Source organism: Vespa velutina, chromosome 1 (assembly GCF_912470025.1).
Source record: "Vespa velutina chromosome 1, iVesVel2.1, whole genome shotgun sequence".
NCBI classification, from domain to species: Eukaryota; Metazoa; Arthropoda; class Insecta; order Hymenoptera; family Vespidae; genus Vespa; species Vespa velutina.
In genome coordinates this window covers 19,236,630-19,253,858 of record NC_062188.1, presented here as the reverse complement: position 1 = coordinate 19,253,858, position 17,229 = coordinate 19,236,630, and the positions used below count along the sequence as shown (strand labels likewise).

At 31.9% G+C, this 17,229-nt stretch overlaps 4 protein-coding genes across 9 annotated transcripts in view; 3 read left to right on the top strand and 1 right to left on the bottom strand.

The window, feature by feature from the left end:
* Positions 1 to 521: 521 nt before the first annotated feature.
* LOC124953913 (tubulin glycylase 3A-like) lies at positions 522 to 3,367 on the top strand. The gene is made up of 11 exons (XM_047506017.1): positions 522 to 707; positions 830 to 1,187; positions 1,262 to 1,398; positions 1,475 to 1,567; positions 1,659 to 1,834; positions 1,928 to 2,066; positions 2,169 to 2,382; positions 2,480 to 2,570; positions 2,661 to 2,831; positions 2,902 to 3,158; positions 3,231 to 3,367. Exons 1-11 carry the CDS (start codon positions 522 to 524, stop codon positions 3,365 to 3,367), a joined length of 1,959 nt encoding a protein of 652 aa, XP_047361973.1.
* Positions 3,368 to 3,622: 255 nt separating this feature from the next.
* Positions 3,623 to 6,931, top strand: LOC124953364 (tubulin glycylase 3A-like). Its single transcript, XM_047504671.1, has 11 exons — positions 3,623 to 3,758; positions 3,864 to 4,123; positions 4,232 to 4,549; positions 4,621 to 4,732; positions 4,800 to 5,011; positions 5,138 to 5,545; positions 5,654 to 5,861; positions 5,944 to 6,034; positions 6,114 to 6,272; positions 6,390 to 6,649; positions 6,759 to 6,931. Exons 1-11 carry the CDS (start codon positions 3,623 to 3,625, stop codon positions 6,929 to 6,931), a joined length of 2,337 nt encoding a protein of 778 aa, XP_047360627.1.
* Positions 6,711 to 14,024, bottom strand: LOC124956963 (UPF0430 protein CG31712). Of its 4 annotated transcripts, none has more exons than XM_047513467.1 (6): positions 13,701 to 14,024; positions 13,046 to 13,189; positions 12,482 to 12,529; positions 11,908 to 12,133; positions 8,477 to 8,560; positions 6,711 to 8,389 (listed from the first exon to the last, which is right to left on the bottom strand). In XM_047513467.1, the coding sequence occupies exons 1-6, from the start codon at positions 13,841 to 13,843 to the stop codon at positions 8,225 to 8,227; spliced, it is 810 nt and encodes a 269-aa protein (XP_047369423.1). In that variant the 5' UTR covers positions 13,844 to 14,024; the 3' UTR covers positions 6,711 to 8,224. The 4 variants fall into 4 exon arrangements, with proteins under 4 accessions (XP_047369423.1, XP_047369443.1, XP_047369433.1 ...); XM_047513487.1 differs by lacking the exon at positions 13,701 to 14,024 and adding an exon at positions 13,468 to 13,571; XM_047513477.1 differs by lacking the exon at positions 12,482 to 12,529.
* An 808-nt stretch (positions 14,025 to 14,832) lies between these two features.
* The window catches only part of LOC124956914 (serine/threonine-protein kinase 26), a 101,833-nt gene continuing 99,436 nt past the window's right edge, over positions 14,833 to 17,229 (top strand). The window contains exon 1 of one of the 3 annotated variants that reach the window (XM_047513353.1): positions 14,833 to 16,213. Coding sequence is in view for 1 of the 3 variants with exons in the window: in XM_047513390.1 (XP_047369346.1) it covers positions 16,199 to 16,213 (15 nt within the window). In the remaining 2 variants the exon portion in view is untranslated. The remainder of the gene's footprint in view (positions 16,214 to 17,229) is intronic. The other 2 variants (XM_047513390.1, XM_047513397.1) reach the window with 2 other exon arrangements.

Here is a 17,229-nt window from a genome sequence, read left to right as displayed (position 1 = left end):
GAAATACTTTGAAAAGATACATCCATTCAAATGGTTGGAATCATTTCAAAGAAAATAATATTGAAATAATAGATGGCGAATCACCTTTTAAAAAGAAGAAATACATGATGCATTCGTTAACATCCGCAGATTCTTTAACTCCTTACATGCTGATTTAAGATAGAAAATTTATTGAAATATTAAAATCATATTTTGTTAAAATTACATATCCAATAAATTATACATATGCAATGATACGAAAATGTGTTTAAGTGATATGTTTATATTTGTTAAGCGATATGTCTATATTTGTCGATTGAGTGAAATGATAGTTTTTTTTCGAAAATGCAAGTATCATTGAAAAAAGGGATCGATTATTTATCGATCACTTTGTCGATCGTAGCTTGATTCGTGTTATACATAAGTATATTATGTAAAATTGAAAGCAATGTCATAATCAATAGGTTAACATTTTGTGGACGTGTATTTATAAATTTGTAGTAAAAAATATTTATCGTTGCAAAATATTATAAAAATGCAATATGCAATGGGAACAAACGGAATACATATTCCCTCGAGGAAACAATGTGGTATCCTCGGAGAAAATTGGTTGGATCGAAAATTCGAAGAATAATGATTATGATAATATACAAAGTATTGATCCTAAGTGGCAAATATCTTTAATTTCCAAAAATTGTATGATCAAAAAACATAATCAAGGTTGGCAGGTATATTTGATGAGATAATTTATAGTATAAACAATATATACATACAATTTATATTATATCTAATAAATAGATATATGTATGTACACGTTATATCATTTTATTACTAATTCGATCGTAATTAGATTTGTCCAAAAAATATGAATGAAAATCAGGAAGATGTGAAGATTATAGTAGAGGAAAAAAAAAGTGCTGCTATATGTTGTAATCGTGACAATATCGATGATCTTTTGGAAGAAGAAAATAAAGAAAATGAATCCGATCATGGCAGTATATTGTTAACAGAATGTTTGAAACTATTAACAACCTCTGATGCAAGAATTAATTTCATATTAAAGATTCTAACGAAAGCATCGAACGAACGCAAGATTTTCGTGATTTCTGGAATATTTCCTGTGATAAGGAAGCCTTTGAATAAACGTGGTTGGATTGAAAAAAAAGCTATTAGAAAAATGATTTCGTTGGCATGCGTAACGAACGAAGGTAAAATTTGATTATCTTTTAATATAATTTTCTAATATAAGATAGAACTAATATTCTTTTTATTTTTTTCCTAGTCGGATTAGAACAAGTAGAGAAGTTATTACGGCAACCTGCTAACTTTATATGGTATACCAATAAGAAGGCATTCGCAATACGAATGGATGAAAAAACATTAATAAACAAATTTGCAGGATGTTATTTCACATCGAAAGTACGAAATAATAATTATTATTTTTTTAATCTTGTACAATGATCACAGACAAAAAAATGATTAATTTATCTTTTAGATCGATATGTGTAATAATTTAGAAAATGTTTCTTGGTTTTACGAAGCTGGCGTGTCTAATATTCAATTTCCTCGATGTTACAATTTTTATCAGGTATTTAGTAATTTTTATCAAAATAATCAAATACATTGTTACAATTAAATAATACGAAATGCGGGGGGGATGTGGGTATTTATTTTGATAGAGCATACATATCGAAGAATTCAAACGCGATTTTTATATCACTGCATGCACTGGAATATTGAAATGGTTTTTATTTTTAACGAGTATAGCAGGACCTAACTCTGCATGGTCCCCGGATGGTACGATTCCTATAAATGCAATTTTATTTGCTCTCGAACGTTGCGTGGAATATTTAAGGTACATAATTTAAAATTAATTAAGAGTTAATTTTACGAATCCATAAGCCAATATTTTTTTTTTTTTTTTTTTTTTTTTTTTTTTTTTTTTAAGTGTAAGAATACACGAAGACATAGATAGAGATGATTACAAAGATGCTCCTGCAACTGCTTGGAATCAATTTTTACATTGGTACGGAAGTATTATAAATCATCATGCCATTTTAAAGACAAATGACAAGGTTGATATAAACGTATGTTCATTAAGTTACATGATCTTGAGATAGTTTTTTTTTTTTTTTTATTTATTAAATGTTCAATTTAAAAAGTTTATTTAAAATGACGAATATCTTTAGGTACTGTTAACGTTAACTGACAACATTTTAAAAGGGATGTCAAGGTGTCGTCCACAAAGTCGTGTAGATGGTATGCGAAATATTTGGATTTTAAAGCCTGGTGATAAGAGTTTAGGAAGAGGTATTGTTCTTAAAAATTCTTTGAATGATATATTACATAAAGTAAACCAAGCTGCGAAGGAGGGAATGCAATATGTTGTTCAGAAATATATTGGCAAGTTTTCTTCTTTTCCTTTTTTTTTTTTTTGTTTCTAAAAAATCAAATATTTCTACAATGAAATTTTTCCTAAAAATTCGAAAAATATTTTTAGAACGACCCTTACTTGTTCACAAAACAAAGATAGATGTTAGACAGTGGTTTTTAATAACCAGTACGCAACCTCTCATTGTATGGATGTATAAGTAATAATTTTATATTAATTTTCATTCTTTCCACGTCCTTATTATTTCATTATTAATTTCGTTGAATTAAAATAATATTTTTTATATTAGAGATATTCTAATACGCTTTGCATCAAAAAATTTCACACTTGACGATTTCCACGAGTCTATTCACTTATGTAATACAACTGTACAATTGAAATATAGAAAATTGCCTAGAACGAATTTACAATTACCAAATGAATTTCATTGGAATCTTCAAAATTTTAAAGACTATCTCAGGTAAATAATTTTTCTAAATTATTATTTAAAGATCGGTGATTTAATATGACAATAATACTTTTTTGATTAGATCGAAAAACGAAGAGGCAGCATGGGAAAAAATTATCAGACCAAGTATCAAACAGAATTTGATAGGTGCGCTGTTAGCATCTCAGGATTACATGGTGAATCGAAAGAATAGTTTTCAATTATATGGTGCAGATTTTGTAATAATGGACGATTTTTCTGTTTGGCTAATCGAAATCAATACGAATCCTCGATTGCATCCACCTAGCAGTACTGTCACCGCAAAACTTTATCCAGAAGTTATCGAAGACACCATAAAAAGTATAAAAATTAAGAATAATAATTCGATTTGTGTAATTATAAAAATATTCATAATCTAATATGTTTCTAAAGTTATTATAGATCGTCGAAAGAGTCGAAAGATGTTACATGGTAAATTCGAATGCATTTTCAAACAACGTCATGCATTTTATGGGGTCAACGTTTTAGGTCAAGGAACAAGTCTTAGTATACGAGGAAAAAAGCTTTAATATCGATATCTCACGAAGTCTATAAAATAAGATCGATCTGAAATTAATGATAAAACAAAAAAATACGAAGCAATCGAATATCGTGCTTTCGATGCCATCAAATGATTTTAACATATCTTATATAACCTCCTTTTCGATCTATGCATATCTCTAAATTAAACTATTAATTATAAATCAATCGAATCTATTATTATCAACAAAAATATCATTTCCAAATTGAATTTTATATTTTTTGTCGCACTCATGTTCACGAATATGGAACAGGATTCTCATTGTAACGATCAGGATCGTTTGCATTCAGGATTAAGACACAATGCTATTCTTCGCGGACAAACTGGTACTATAACAAATAAAATAAATTCTCAACAGCCAACGAAAAGATTATCCTCAGGTAAGATACCGTATTGTTTCGCGACGATTCTCTTTTTAAATACGTTCTTTATCAATTATTACACGCTGATTCATAATCGGTAAAGCTGACGAAATATCGATCCAGTCAGCGAGCCTGGTACAAGCAACAAACGGAACGAATCTAAGAAATCCACTGTATCACCAAAAACTGATTTCCTATCGCAAGGATTTTATAAGGCCAAACTTTTGCAAATGAAACAACAAAGAAAACAATTTGACCAACAAGTTTTAAAATCTGTTATCAGACCATCAAGTTTTGTTCCACCGGCAACTATTTTAACAAAAAATATGGACAAAGTACGGAAGCCACAACCGACTCGAACTTTGTTAAATTTCAATCACAATGTAAGAGATAAGTATAACTATACATAAATGCATATTGTTAAATTAAATCAAAATATTAATTTGACACAGAGATCTTTAATATCATTTTGTAAATGTATTTTATTATAGAACGAAGAGAAAAAAGTCGATAAACATTCGATTCTTTCGAAAACGACGAGAAATAATTATCAAATAATTACAAGCAAAGATACGTCGGATTCTAACGAAGAAATAGTGAATTGTTTCGTACCATCAAAGTACGTTCCTTCACAGGAAGATTCTATTATTATTAGAGCGAATACATCCGATGAAACAGAAGTAGATAATAAATCGATTGAATCTAAAACGATTGAAGTGAATGAAATATCCTTGGATGATCTAAGAATAGATCATAATAACAAGGATAACTATTTTGCGATTCAACGGAGAGTGGAAGAAGCTATTAAGGTAAAGACAAAAATTACAAATATATATATAAGAAAAATTTATTGTACAACAAAAATTTCATTTGATCTTAGAACAAAAAGATCTTTCTAATACGTGGGGATATTCCATATTTGGAAAATACATTAAAGAAAAGAGGTTGGATAAAGAAATACGAATCTAGAAAAACGAGACACGTGCCTTATGGTATTTATCTTTTTTTTTTTTTTTTTTTTAATTATACCAACAATATAGTATAATAATTGATTTTTAGGTAATGCAGCTATTATGGATTCACCATCGATTGGTAATATTCATCTTCCAGATGGATCCTTGAACGAGGATTATATTATTTTCACTGTATTGAGACACGTACCGCCAGATTTTATTTGGGATTGTCGTAATGATTTTGTGGAATGGACAGGTCATATCAAACCTGATACATTGTTGAATAGATATGACAAATCATTTATATATACGTCGAAGGTAAAAATCAATGAAAATATGAAAAATTCATTTGTGAATAAAGAAAACAATTTTTAATCGAAAGAATAAAAAGATTAATCCTATTTCCTTTTACTTACTTTTTTTTCTTTGTCTTTCTTTTCACAGCTCGGAATGGCAATAATTTTGGGAAATGTTCATTGGCATACCGAAGATAATGTTTCCACTGTAAATTATCCAAGAAGTTACAACGTTGCCCGTGACAAAGGTGCATTTCTCGATGATTATCGACAAACTGCAGCGGTGAGCCTTTTAAAATGGTTCACCGATCAAATCGAGCAAGGTGTCAATATATCTAATAAAGGCTCGTCACCAATTTCACCGAAACAAATCGAATTTGCGATAAAACGTTGTGAGAATTTTATTGCCATGAAAAACGATGAGTATTTGGATGTACCGGAAGTTCCTATTTCTTCGACAGAGTGGGATAAATTCATCGACGATTACGTTATGGTAGTTCATCGTGGCAACGGAATTATAGATGAAGAGTTCAACGACGAACGTTCGTCTTTATCTGTGCGTTAAAAAAAAAAAAAAAAAAAAAAAAAAAAAAAAAAAAGTAATCTATACTATAATATTTACCATAGATTAATATTAACGCAATATATTTTTTAAAACGTTTAGATACTATATGATTCGGCGGTGGAAATTTTAAAGAAAGTAAAGGAAAACGATCCTCAATACGAATTAAATGGAATGCGAAATATTTGGATCTTAAAGCCAAGTAATTATTGCTGCGGAGTTGGTATTGCGATGGCACATAAATTAAGTTACATAATTAAAAGAGTACAGGATTGCGCAAAAGATTATTTTATTGTACAAAAGTACATAGGTAATCAAAATATCTATTGCGAATCTTTTTGATAAACGTTAAAATCAGTTGAAAAGCATACGTGAGAAATTTGATTTTGTAGAAAAACCATTACTCATTAAGGACACGAAGTTCGATGTTAGACAATGGTACCTTGTTACTAATAGTTATCCGCTAACTATATGGATTTACAAGTACAAAGTTTGTTTATGAGTAAAATTATTATTACTTTACATCATGGTACTATGAACAATAAATATTACTGTGTATCAGAGAATCGTTTTTACGTTTTAGCTCAAGGCCGTTCTCTTTTGATAGCTATCACGAAGCTATACACATTTGTAACACTGCGGTCCAGAACAAGTATATTATTCCTAAAACCTCTATTCGTTCGCAAGATTGGGATTGTGAAAAACTTAATGAATATTTAAAGTCAGTAAATATAAATTAGCATCGACAATGTTTTACGGAAAAAAAAAAAGAAAAAAGAAAAAAGAAAAAAGAAAAAAAAAAAATGAACTAATTGCAACGATTTAATTTTGTATACAGAACAATAGGGTATACGGGAGAACCATGGTACGAAAAAATTTATCCAAAAATGTGTCAAGCTATAATCGCTACTATGTTGGCAGCACAAGAACACATGGATAAAAGAAGATGCAGTTTTGAATTGTATGGAGCAGATTTTGTAATAATGGATGATCTATCGGTTTGGCTGATAGAGATAAATACGAATCCTCGTATGCATCCACCTGGAACTAGAATCACTCAAAGATTATATCCTAATGTATTGGAGAGTCTTATAAAAGGTATTATTATTATTTATTTTATTTAATATATCTTATCCAATAAATTAGTTTTATAAAAATGTTTTCTTTTCCTTTTTTTTTTTTTTTTTTTTTTTTTCCTTTACTTTAGTCATAATGGATTATCCATTCGATCCAGACGCAGATACAGGAGATTTTGTATTAGCGTATAAACAAGTGATCACTGAAATACAGCCAAACACTGGATTATGTCTAACTGCTTTAGGTAAAGCTATGCTAACAAAATCCAAAATTGTACAACATATGAATTGGCAATATCTCTGAATTAATCTTTTACAAATTCTTTTATATATATATATACATATGTATATATATATATATATATATATATATATATATATATATATATATATATATATATATATAATACAAAACAAAAGATACAGAATTACATCGACTAGATCGTTATAATTACAATTAATATATTCTAAAAACGAAAACTAACTCGATTGAACGAACAAAAGAGCGACTAATAAAAACGTATTTATTTTACAAGTAACAATATCACGAGTATACAATTCTGTATGAACAGATTCTTTTTTCTTTCTTCTTTTAAATACATATTTATACACGATTAAGTAGAGGACATTCTTCTCACGTCTGCACTTATATTTCGATACGTACAAAATCATCCTTAAGATGATTAGATCATCAATCTTAGATCATCTATTCATCACTTTCCCGGCTTGTTCTTTTTCTTTCGTTTCTTTTTTTTTCCCCTGTTGTCTTTTTTGTTTTTTTGATTAAAATAATGTAAAATTTTGGAAACACAATAACAGATGCCTTTTATCAAAATTTTCGATTATAACGAGGATTATCAAATACCGCGTATTGCAAATATTAAGGAAATCTGTGTGCATATTGTTTCATACAACCGATAAATAACATTCAACTTAATAACGGAATAGCTTTAATCAGTTTGTAGTTCCATATTGTTATATTTACTGTGTGAGATAAATCTTCTGCTTCTATAGAAAGTACAAATATACCCTAGCATAGTATTCGTAATATATTCTAACTGAAATAAAATCATTTTATTTCCTGTTATAATACAATAAGAGAAAATCCATACTATTTAAAATTGTATTTGTGAATTGGGAACACATATATTTAAACCGCACTTACACCAAAAATATAGAATTAACTAACTTGCTGAACAGCCGTCGATACGTCTGTAAGCAATTTATTATATCACACACAATAATATTGTAGAATAAAGGAATTTCGTTTACATAAAATTGAATGAATTTTGATGTAAGTGTAGCTTGAAAAAAAGTTAAGTCCCAGTTATGATCGTAATGAAACCTTTCAAGCATGAAATCTATCATTAGATTTTGACATACCAATTAAAGTCATAATCAAATGACATTTCAATGCTTCGGAGATTTCAACAATCACAGTGAATAAATTCACATAAGCTTTGGGCATTTGTTGCTGCATTGACTGAAATATTTTTATATGCGCAGCAAACGAGTATTCTTGTTGGTTATGAACTAATTTCAAAACCGACAAGAATATGTGAATATCACATATATATCTGCACGGTATAATACAAACTCACGTAACTGGTTTTAGCGTAAACGACAATTTAGGCCTCGAGTTGTTCTTGCCTAGGATCTTTTTCTGCTCCTCCTTAACACGTTTTTCATGTTCTTTTCTCATTCTCTGCCTTTCTTCTTCCATAAGACGTTGTTCTTCAACCATTGCCAATCTCTCCTCAGCCTAAATTTGTAGAGTAAGAAAAATAGATAATACAAGACAAGTATACCTATCTTTACTTTGTCTTGTTATAATCTATCTGTAACTCACAAGTTTCTTCTGTGCTTCTTCAATTTTTCTGTTGTTTTCCTCCATGATCCTCTCTAGTTCCTCGCGCTTCTTCCGCTCTTCCTCCTACAATGACAACAGAATATGTTTACACAAGGTAATGATATCGTCGCTCACCAGTTGTTGGTACACCGTTCATATCCAAAAGCTTAGTGCCGCTATTTCAACAGCCTAATACATCCTAAGAACCTTCATGTATAGGAAAAGTAATTGGGGATATGTGAAATTTTTAGGCCGGGTTTTAGATAAGTAGGATGGCTTGTCGTGATAAAATGACAGAGGACGCATGTACAAAAAAACCCACTTCCTTTCTTTCAGAATTAAACTTGTTCCTCTTAGTTCCCAGCGAATGCTGTGTATTGTCAGAGATTTCCCAGATGAAAATACGACGACTTAGGATGCCACTTGAAAGTGAAAAAAATAAATTATGACATTGGATCGATATCCACTGTGCATGCAAATATGTAGACAAAATCGTGATATTGTCCTGTTTTTTTATTCCTTTCTTTTTTTTTATGTTTTCTTTTTTTTCTTTTTTTTTTTTTTTTTTTTTTTTAACGCGACACGTCTATGTTCCCGTTTAATGTAGGTTAATGATTAAATATACTAAGAGAGAGAGAAAGAGAAAGAGAAAGATAGAGAGAAAGAGAGAGAGAAAGAGAGAGTGTATATACTTTACCAGAGAGGATACATTCGTGTGTATAATAATCAGCATTGATATACATATACATATACATATATATACATATATATATATATACACATACATACATATATATTTTTTTCAAATGATGTTCAGTGTTTTTATTTAAAATTATATTCAAATACATTTAGAAACGAACGGTGTCATCCGCCCGACCTGTTGACGGAATGCGTTGTGTCCCAGGTATTACTATTTAACGAATCTAAAATGATCCCTAATGTGGTCTCTTTTCTTGATAGTGTTTTAACAAAGAATGATAATAATAATATTGGTATAAAATGAATTATGAATATATAAATTGGATAATACCTGAATGGAGCTCACGCCAGCACGTAGGGGATGCCTTCTTCATCGACAATCACTCAGCAGTGAGTTAAAAACCGGCATCTTCTGTTGGTAGTCAGTAAGGAAGGTGACCTATATATTGCTAGGTCGTGCTTTGTTGCTATGGGATTCTAATTCTGCCCCTTAAGGTCTACTTCTCCCATTCTAATAAACTTTTTTTTTTCCCAAACTCGTCGACATTTTCAGTGCAAACTCAATGTGCAAAGCAACAAGAACAAAGTTTGTTCAACTTGTAATCAGGATTGCTGTCCATCTGACCAGAGTGTGTGTTGATTTTTTTTTTTTCCAAGGATAAAAAGAAAAAAAATTGTGCACAAACACGAACGACAAAAAATTCTTAGTCAGATGTAAAAGGAAAAACAAAAAAAAAAAAAAAAGAATACAAAAAAAAAAAAAGAAAAAAAAAAATAAAAAACAAAAAAAATAAAAATTAGAAAAAGAAAAAAAAAAGAAAAGAAGAGAAAAAAAAAAATAAAAATAAAAATCTATTGTATATAAATGCCTATATATATATATATACACATATAGATATATATATATTAGTAGATTTCTGCAAATCACAGTTGATAGCAGGATTTTTTATAACAATGAAAGACATCGGAATGTGTCAGTATTGTACAAAAAAAAAAAAAAAATAAAAAAATAAAAAAATAAAAATAAATAAATAAATAAATAAATAAAAAATTAAATAAATACTAGAGCTCGGTATTTGGAGCGTTTAAAAAAATTGCACACTATAACTACCTTGCATAGATTTTTAATATAATCTATCTAAATTTCAAGACTAGTTATCCAACAAATTGAAGCCAATATATTTCTAATTGAAATACGTAAATGATGTAAAAACCTCAAAAATAAATAAGGAAAGGAATTACATTACAAGCTATTACATATAGTTAATATATCATTTTTTACTGACTGATAATTTCTTCAATAAATTATAATGACATATACTATATACTCAAGAAATAAATAAGATTATGACATGTATATAATGATCATGTGAAAATACATTTAGATTTTTAATAAAGTATTTATCTTAAATTTTTTAATTTTTATATATTCACAAAGAACGTGTGCAAACACATAATGAAATATAAGAAATAATAAATCGCTACAAACACCGAGTTTTAGACATTGTGATAATAACTGAAGTAGATAATTAACTAATCAAAATAAAGTATAAAAAAATGTACTTCATTTATAATCACTTCATTATATTTATACGATTTAATTTATTTGTTATATATATATATATATAAAAAAAAAAAAAAAAAAAAAAAAAAGAACTAGCATTCCTGTAAAACTACTATTTCACCGAAAAAAAACTGCTTAGGGATCAACATTAGTTTCCCATTACTTAGAAAAATAACTTTATTTAAAAATAACGACCATTTTTCATTATTTTCTTTTCAATATATTACAAATCTTAGGATTTTTATTTTTAATAATTGCAATACTCTTGTTTCTACTTTTTTTCTTTCTTTTTTTTTTTAACGGATTATGAGGACATATGCGCGTGTAAACTAGTTTCGTAAGTATTTTGGCTCGCCTGATCGACAAGTTCAACAGCTTTAAAAATTGTGAACAAAACTTTTCAGATTTTGCTTTGAACACAATTTTCAGTTGTTGATGCAATTGCCAGTCGAGATATAGTGTGATGAAAGGTTATAATGTTGTACAGATATAATAAATATATACATGTTACAAAATACAATGTTCTGTCCATAAATAATTGATACATGCGCCTATGATATCAACATCTTTTCAATAATATAAAGTATTTCTCCCCAACAACGCGACTTCAGTGGATGCTGGGAAGGTAAAGCAGTATGGTTTGTCAGTAATTTTTGTATATATACTCAAGAACCATACTGCTTCAAGCCCAAACGCTGTAACCGCGCGATATAATTATTTAAAAAAATATTTACGTTTATTTTACAGTGTAATAAATATTGTTGTAGGTACTAAGCAATATCGCAGGTACCAAGCAACTTGCAATGAAAAAGTAAATATATATATGCAATTTATGTTATCGACATTCTGTGCAATACTCGTCCCTAATGCTGATCTTCAGAGATGTACAAACCATGTACGATTACACAACTATTGCAATGCAATATTTCATCTTACCCACATCTCAGTCACAGAATTCTATTTCTCCTTAGAATTTAACTAAAGTATTTTAGCTTGTTCCAAGTTTAATAGCTATAATGCTATAAACATATATTACAGAACCTGCCTTTTTGTTAAAGTATAGGTTCAATGTAATATCAGGGTACTTTGAAAGTAACAAGCTAACTACCCACTGAAAGTAACAGCGCTTGGGCTAACACTGGCCAATGTTTCTGTGGATTGGTCTTACCTCTCTTCGTTTCTCCTCCTCACGCAGTTTTGCTTGTCTCCATTCCATCTCCTCCATCATTTGACGCTCCATCGCCCTTTTTGCTTCCTCTACTCGTCTTTGTACTTCTGCTTCAATTTCTTCTTTACGTTTTTCTAGTTCTTCCTCGACCCTCTTCTGTACTAATTCCTCTATACGTTTGGCTGCTTCTTCTTCAACCATCTTTTGCTCCACTTCACGCTGTCGTCTGCAGACAGACAGCCAAGCATGTTGTTCTAAAAGATCTTATTTAATTTTTCATACATAGCTTTTTTAGCCGTGCTTTTACGTTTTTTTTTTTTTTTTTTTTTTTATATATATATATATATATATATATATATATTCTTTTTTTTTTTTAGAAAATATTAAAAGGTATCAACTTTAAAGATGGATACATTACACTCAAACCATTTAATAATAACCTTATTTTCCCAATAACCCTTTGGCATATACTATGGTTTTATTGGAATATGTTTGGCATGCTTTTCCATTTTTATTCATAAAATATGAATTAAGGCTGATTAACCACCACCATGAAATAGTTATACAATCTTACCCAACCGCATTCGTGATGAGGGTTTTGTTCATTAATTCTTTCTTTTTCCTGACAACACAATTATAAAAAAACGTATAACAAGAATTTTATAAAACAATATACTATTACTCAAATCTTTATTTTTCAATTATTTTGTTTAATAAAAAATCAAAATATCTGGAAATAGAAGTACGATATATCGCAGAAATAATAAACATAACATACTAATATAGAGTAAAGCAAAATAAAAACTTATAAGCAAAACTGATGCAGCTTTCCTTAATAATAACTACTACCAACAACATGCAAAAATTAATGCAGAAAATTTTAATCAATAAAATATTTGCACCTTTAATCTATACGACAAAATATTATAATCCATTGCTACTATATATCACTTTACATATTTACGTAGAGACAATTCTTCTTCTCTTAGTCGATAACATTAAAACATTTATTTCATATTATTTAATTGTCAATCAATTAAATTATATAAAAATCCTCTCCAGAAATTTGAATACACGCAATAATAACTTATGTACAATATCAACCTTGACAGATACTACGTTATGATTAGACAATTACCTTTGCCTCTCCATTTCTGCTAGCCTTTCGACTTCGTCCATTTTCCTTTCTCTGTCTCTATACGATCGTTTTTTATGACTAACTATATGTACATCGTCAGATGCATCAGATCCTGTACTTGAGGATGCCGAGTGAGATCTTTTCCTGCATACAAATAATACATATCAATATCGTTAGTGTACACTGATCACAAATAAATAACATAGATAGTTAAAAGAAACGAGTCAAAAAAAAGATTTATTAAATTATATCATATTATATATATATATATATATATATATATATATATATATGTGTGTGCTTGTAATAGGATATATTAGCAAGTAAGCAAAAATTGTATAGATGAGTATAACAGTTCCATTATATATTAATAATATTAATGTATTACGAAGGACAACCATATTGCAAGTCTTAATAAGAACCTAGAATGCACGTTGATATATAAAGGAAACAATATGCAACGATTCATAGTCATAAATTAACACGCAATAAATTTAACATCGCCCTTCGGTGCAAGGCGCATGACAAAATGGTGGAATAGACGACGAAGTAGCGATAATAATATATCTATATATGTATATATAGATATATATATATATATATATATATACATATACATGAATATAAGATTAATATAATAGTAAATATAACAAACCTTGATTTAGAAGAGCGTTCTTTCGGCTTATCCGAATATTTGTTATTGGAATGTTTTTCGCGAGACTTGGATCGTTTGCGAGAGTGTTTGCTCTTGTGACGCCTTCTACTCGGCGATTTCGTTCTAGACCTCGAACGACCCATTTTACTTAATTTAACCGTTTTCTTGGTAGACTCAATCGCGAACAGAAATGTTCCCCAGTCGAGGAATATCGTTCGAGTATAAAAGTCAAAAAAAATTCACTTTTAAAATCGGCACAGAAACGAAAAAATGTCCACGAGAATACCGCAACACGAGTTACTTGTGTGGCCACACTGCAGCCATCTTGAAATTGACAATCGAAAAATGGCGGTGCAATTGTCGTTCGAATAATTTATCTCACTATTGGAAAATATAAGATTAAGATAGTACGATGATATGGTTTTTACGAATTAAAGGATAGAAATGAAAAAGTATTTGATATCGTTATATTGTGACATTAAAATTTATCGGTTAGCAATATGATTATTAATGTAACCTTCGATACTCTCGTCGACCAATCAAATGTCAAGAAATTATTGCAAGTGCGATACTGTGAATAGAATACTAATTATTTATATCTTACGTCATGCTATAATTTCGTAACAAGTGAAATATAAAATCAATCGATTTCTTTATATTACCAAAATATTATCTATTATCTCATGAATTCTGTAAATGAAGAAAATAAGTTTAACAACTATGGGAGCCAATAAGAAACTTTATATAACCAAAGCGTTGACCAATGATATCATAACGTAATCATCTTATCGTATTCTACTTTTTCGTCGGCTATAATTAATCGTAAATGAGAGAACGATTCCTTCTTAGATCTGATTAATTTTTACGTATAACGAGTCGTTGAGTGTTATTCGTGAAAATAAAATCATTGTCTTACGTTGGAAATAGACAAATGTTACGAAATAAACGATAAACAAATTGAGTGCATTCCGAAGGTCTGCCGATTGTACGCGCGCATAAAAGATAGAGCGAGAAAGGATAAGAGAATAGAGAAAGAGAGTGAGAGAGAGTGAGAGAGGGGGAAGAACAGGCAGGCAACCATAGAAAAGAAACATAGGAAGAAAAGACGGAGTCGCGCGCATCTCATTCCATTCTGTCCGCGACATAAGAAAATCAAGATGGCGCTCCTCTGTTTGCGGATACCTTTGCGGTGGATATAAATACGTTCTTAAAAGAAGAGTGTGTTTGGGGGGAAGTTCGCTGAGGAGAAGATTAAATCGTGTCGTACGTCGAGAGGCCGCCTGTACACGTTGTCGCCGAGTGGTTCACGTTATTTTAAACGTCGATCGAAAGAAAGAAAAAAAAAAAAAAATCATAAAAAGACGGAGGAGGAGAGAAGGCTAGGCAGGCGAAAAAGAATCGTCATCGAGAATCGTCGTCCTTCCTCTCCTCTCCGTCGCCGTTTTTATTGTCGTCGTCCTCGTCGTCGTCGTCGTCGTTGTTATTGTTGTCGTTGTCGTTCTAGTTTTCGTCGTCGTCGTCGTCGTTGTTGTTGTTGTTATCGTTGTCTACGTTGCTCGTATTCGTTGATCGTCGTCGTAATAATCACCTACAGCGCCGCCGGTGCTGCCGACAATATCGTCGCGGCACATTGGGGAAGAGAGATCGAAGGTGTGCGTTCACTGCAGCGGCCACCTGAGGAATGTTGGCGGATCGGCCTTTTCGAGTTGTTCGTCGTCAGAGATTTGGGAACTAATTGTTTAACGTTTAAAATAATTCGAAGGAAGGACGGAGGAGAGTAAGGATAGAAAGTAAAACGTGCGCGTTATCGGCGCTATAGATTGCGGTGGTTTGCCCTATACTAGAACGTATAGGGACGTTTTGATAGTAAGAGAGAGAGAGAGAGAGAGAGAGAGAGAGAGAGAGAGAGAGAGAGGGAGAGAGAGAGAGAGAGAGAGTGTGTGTGAGTGAGAAAGAATAAGCGACAGGGACGGGAGGAAGAGCAGAAACTCGAGTAAAGACAAAACGGAGACGAGTGAGGAAGACGAAGAGGGTGAGAAAGAGCGTGAGAGGAAAGACAGAGAGAGAGAGAGAGAGAGAGAGAGAGAGAGTAGAAGGTCGTGAAACGAACGAACAAGAGGGAGATATAGAAAAAAAGAGAGAGAACGTTCGGGGGAGGGGGACTCTAAGCGCGGAAGGTGCTCGTTCGCGGATCTTCCGTGACGTATGTGTGTCGCGGAGGGTTGCCTGAGAGGTCCGTCGCCGCGAATCGTGTCGCCGCGAGTGCCGTCGTCGTCGCGGCGCGAGTGCCGTTCCCGGTTTCGTCGATGCGCCGCTGCAGCCCGTTGTTGTACCTGCATCACCACGAAACGGACGACGAGAAGCTCGGCTTCGTTCGCGGCAACAACAGGAGGAGAAGAAATTAGTCCGCCGGCTCTGGCGGAGGTTCGTGTTCGCCGGCAGCGGTGGGGCAAGGAGGCGCCGGAAGCAGCCGCGAGTCCGGAAGCATAGCGAAGAAGATGGCCTTCAACGAGGTGAGTTATACAAAGACACATCTCTTCTTTACTTTTTCGATCCCGCGCCCTTCGACCTCGCGACCCCCAAATGCTCCCTCTCTTTCTCTCCGTCTCTCTCTCTCTCTCTGTCTCTCACTCTCTCTCCATCTCTCTCTCTCTCTCTTTCTCTCTCTCTCTCCCTCTCTCTCTCTCCATCTCTACCTAACTTAACCAGTCCGTTCCTGCGCACAGCTGGCACGCTCGCTGTGCACCTTCCCCTCTCTACTCTATATTCCTCCACCCCACCCTCCTCCACCCACCAGAATGCGTCTCATCTACTTGCGAAAACACGAACTCTCGCGAGACCGTCCGAGATGCTCTATGCTCGCAAGCGCATTCTCACCGATGAATGCGCATATTCGAATGTAAGAGACGCGAAACGACACGTGACCTTGACGAGAAAAAGAGAGAGAGAGAGAGAGAGAGAGAGAGAGAGAGAGAGAGAGACAACATCTTTTCCTCTTCCTCGTAGACCTCTCGAGATCGCCCCTCTTTTTCTTCGTAATAATAATCAACTTACATAGTTTCATCCATCCGATGATTCTCGTTTATTGATTCTATGCGAGCGTTCTAATAATATTAGTTATCTTATTATTACTCCTTTCGTGCAACGTTCGAGTACACGGGTTGTACTATATCTTAAAGGTACACTTTGATAATATTGTCGTCTTACTGACGTTCGAAAAGAAAAAAAAGGAGGAAGCGATTACGAAAGTCGTTCAAGTCGTTTGGTAAACGTACGCTATATAGAGAGATAGATACATAGATAGATAGATAGAGACAGAGAGAGAGATAGAGAGAGAGAGATAAAGAAAGAAAGATATATGCGTTGTTGCCCCTTGTTTTGACAGCTTCTACGTACCAAATTATTTTATATTAACACGTTATGTTTCGAAAAAAAAAAAAAAAAAAAAAAAAAAAAAAAAAAAAAAAAAAAAGAAAACAAAAAAAAAAAGGTTTTTTTTTTTATCTAAATGACATGTTCTCTCTCTCTT

Excerpts from the sequence above, each read along its gene's own strand:
- LOC124953913 (XM_047506017.1), top strand. The coding sequence starts at position 522 with ATGCAATGGGAACAAACGGAATACATATTCCCTCGAGGAAACAATGTG. Across the intron at positions 708-829 it reads AACATAATCAAGGTTGGCAG|ATTTGTCCAAAAAATATGAA; the intron begins GTATATTTGATG and ends GATCGTAATTAG. Across the intron at positions 1,835-1,927 it reads CGTTGCGTGGAATATTTAAG|TGTAAGAATACACGAAGACA; the intron begins GTACATAATTTA and ends TTTTTTTTTAAG.
- LOC124956963 (XM_047513467.1), bottom strand. The coding sequence starts at position 13,843 with ATGGGTCGTTCGAGGTCTAGAACGAAATCGCCGAGTAGAAGGCGTCAC. Across the intron at positions 13,190-13,700 it reads GAACGCTCTTCTAAATCAAG|GAAAAGATCTCACTCGGCAT; the intron begins GTTTGTTATATT and ends ATTTGTATGCAG. Across the intron at positions 12,134-12,481 it reads CTCATCACGAATGCGGTTGG|ACGACAGCGTGAAGTGGAGC; the intron begins GTAAGATTGTAT and ends GTCTGTCTGCAG.
- LOC124953364 (XM_047504671.1), top strand. The coding sequence starts at position 3,623 with ATGGAACAGGATTCTCATTGTAACGATCAGGATCGTTTGCATTCAGGA. Across the intron at positions 4,124-4,231 it reads TGTTAAATTTCAATCACAAT|AACGAAGAGAAAAAAGTCGA; the intron begins GTAAGAGATAAG and ends ATTTTATTATAG. Across the intron at positions 5,012-5,137 it reads CATTTATATATACGTCGAAG|CTCGGAATGGCAATAATTTT; the intron begins GTAAAAATCAAT and ends TTCTTTTCACAG.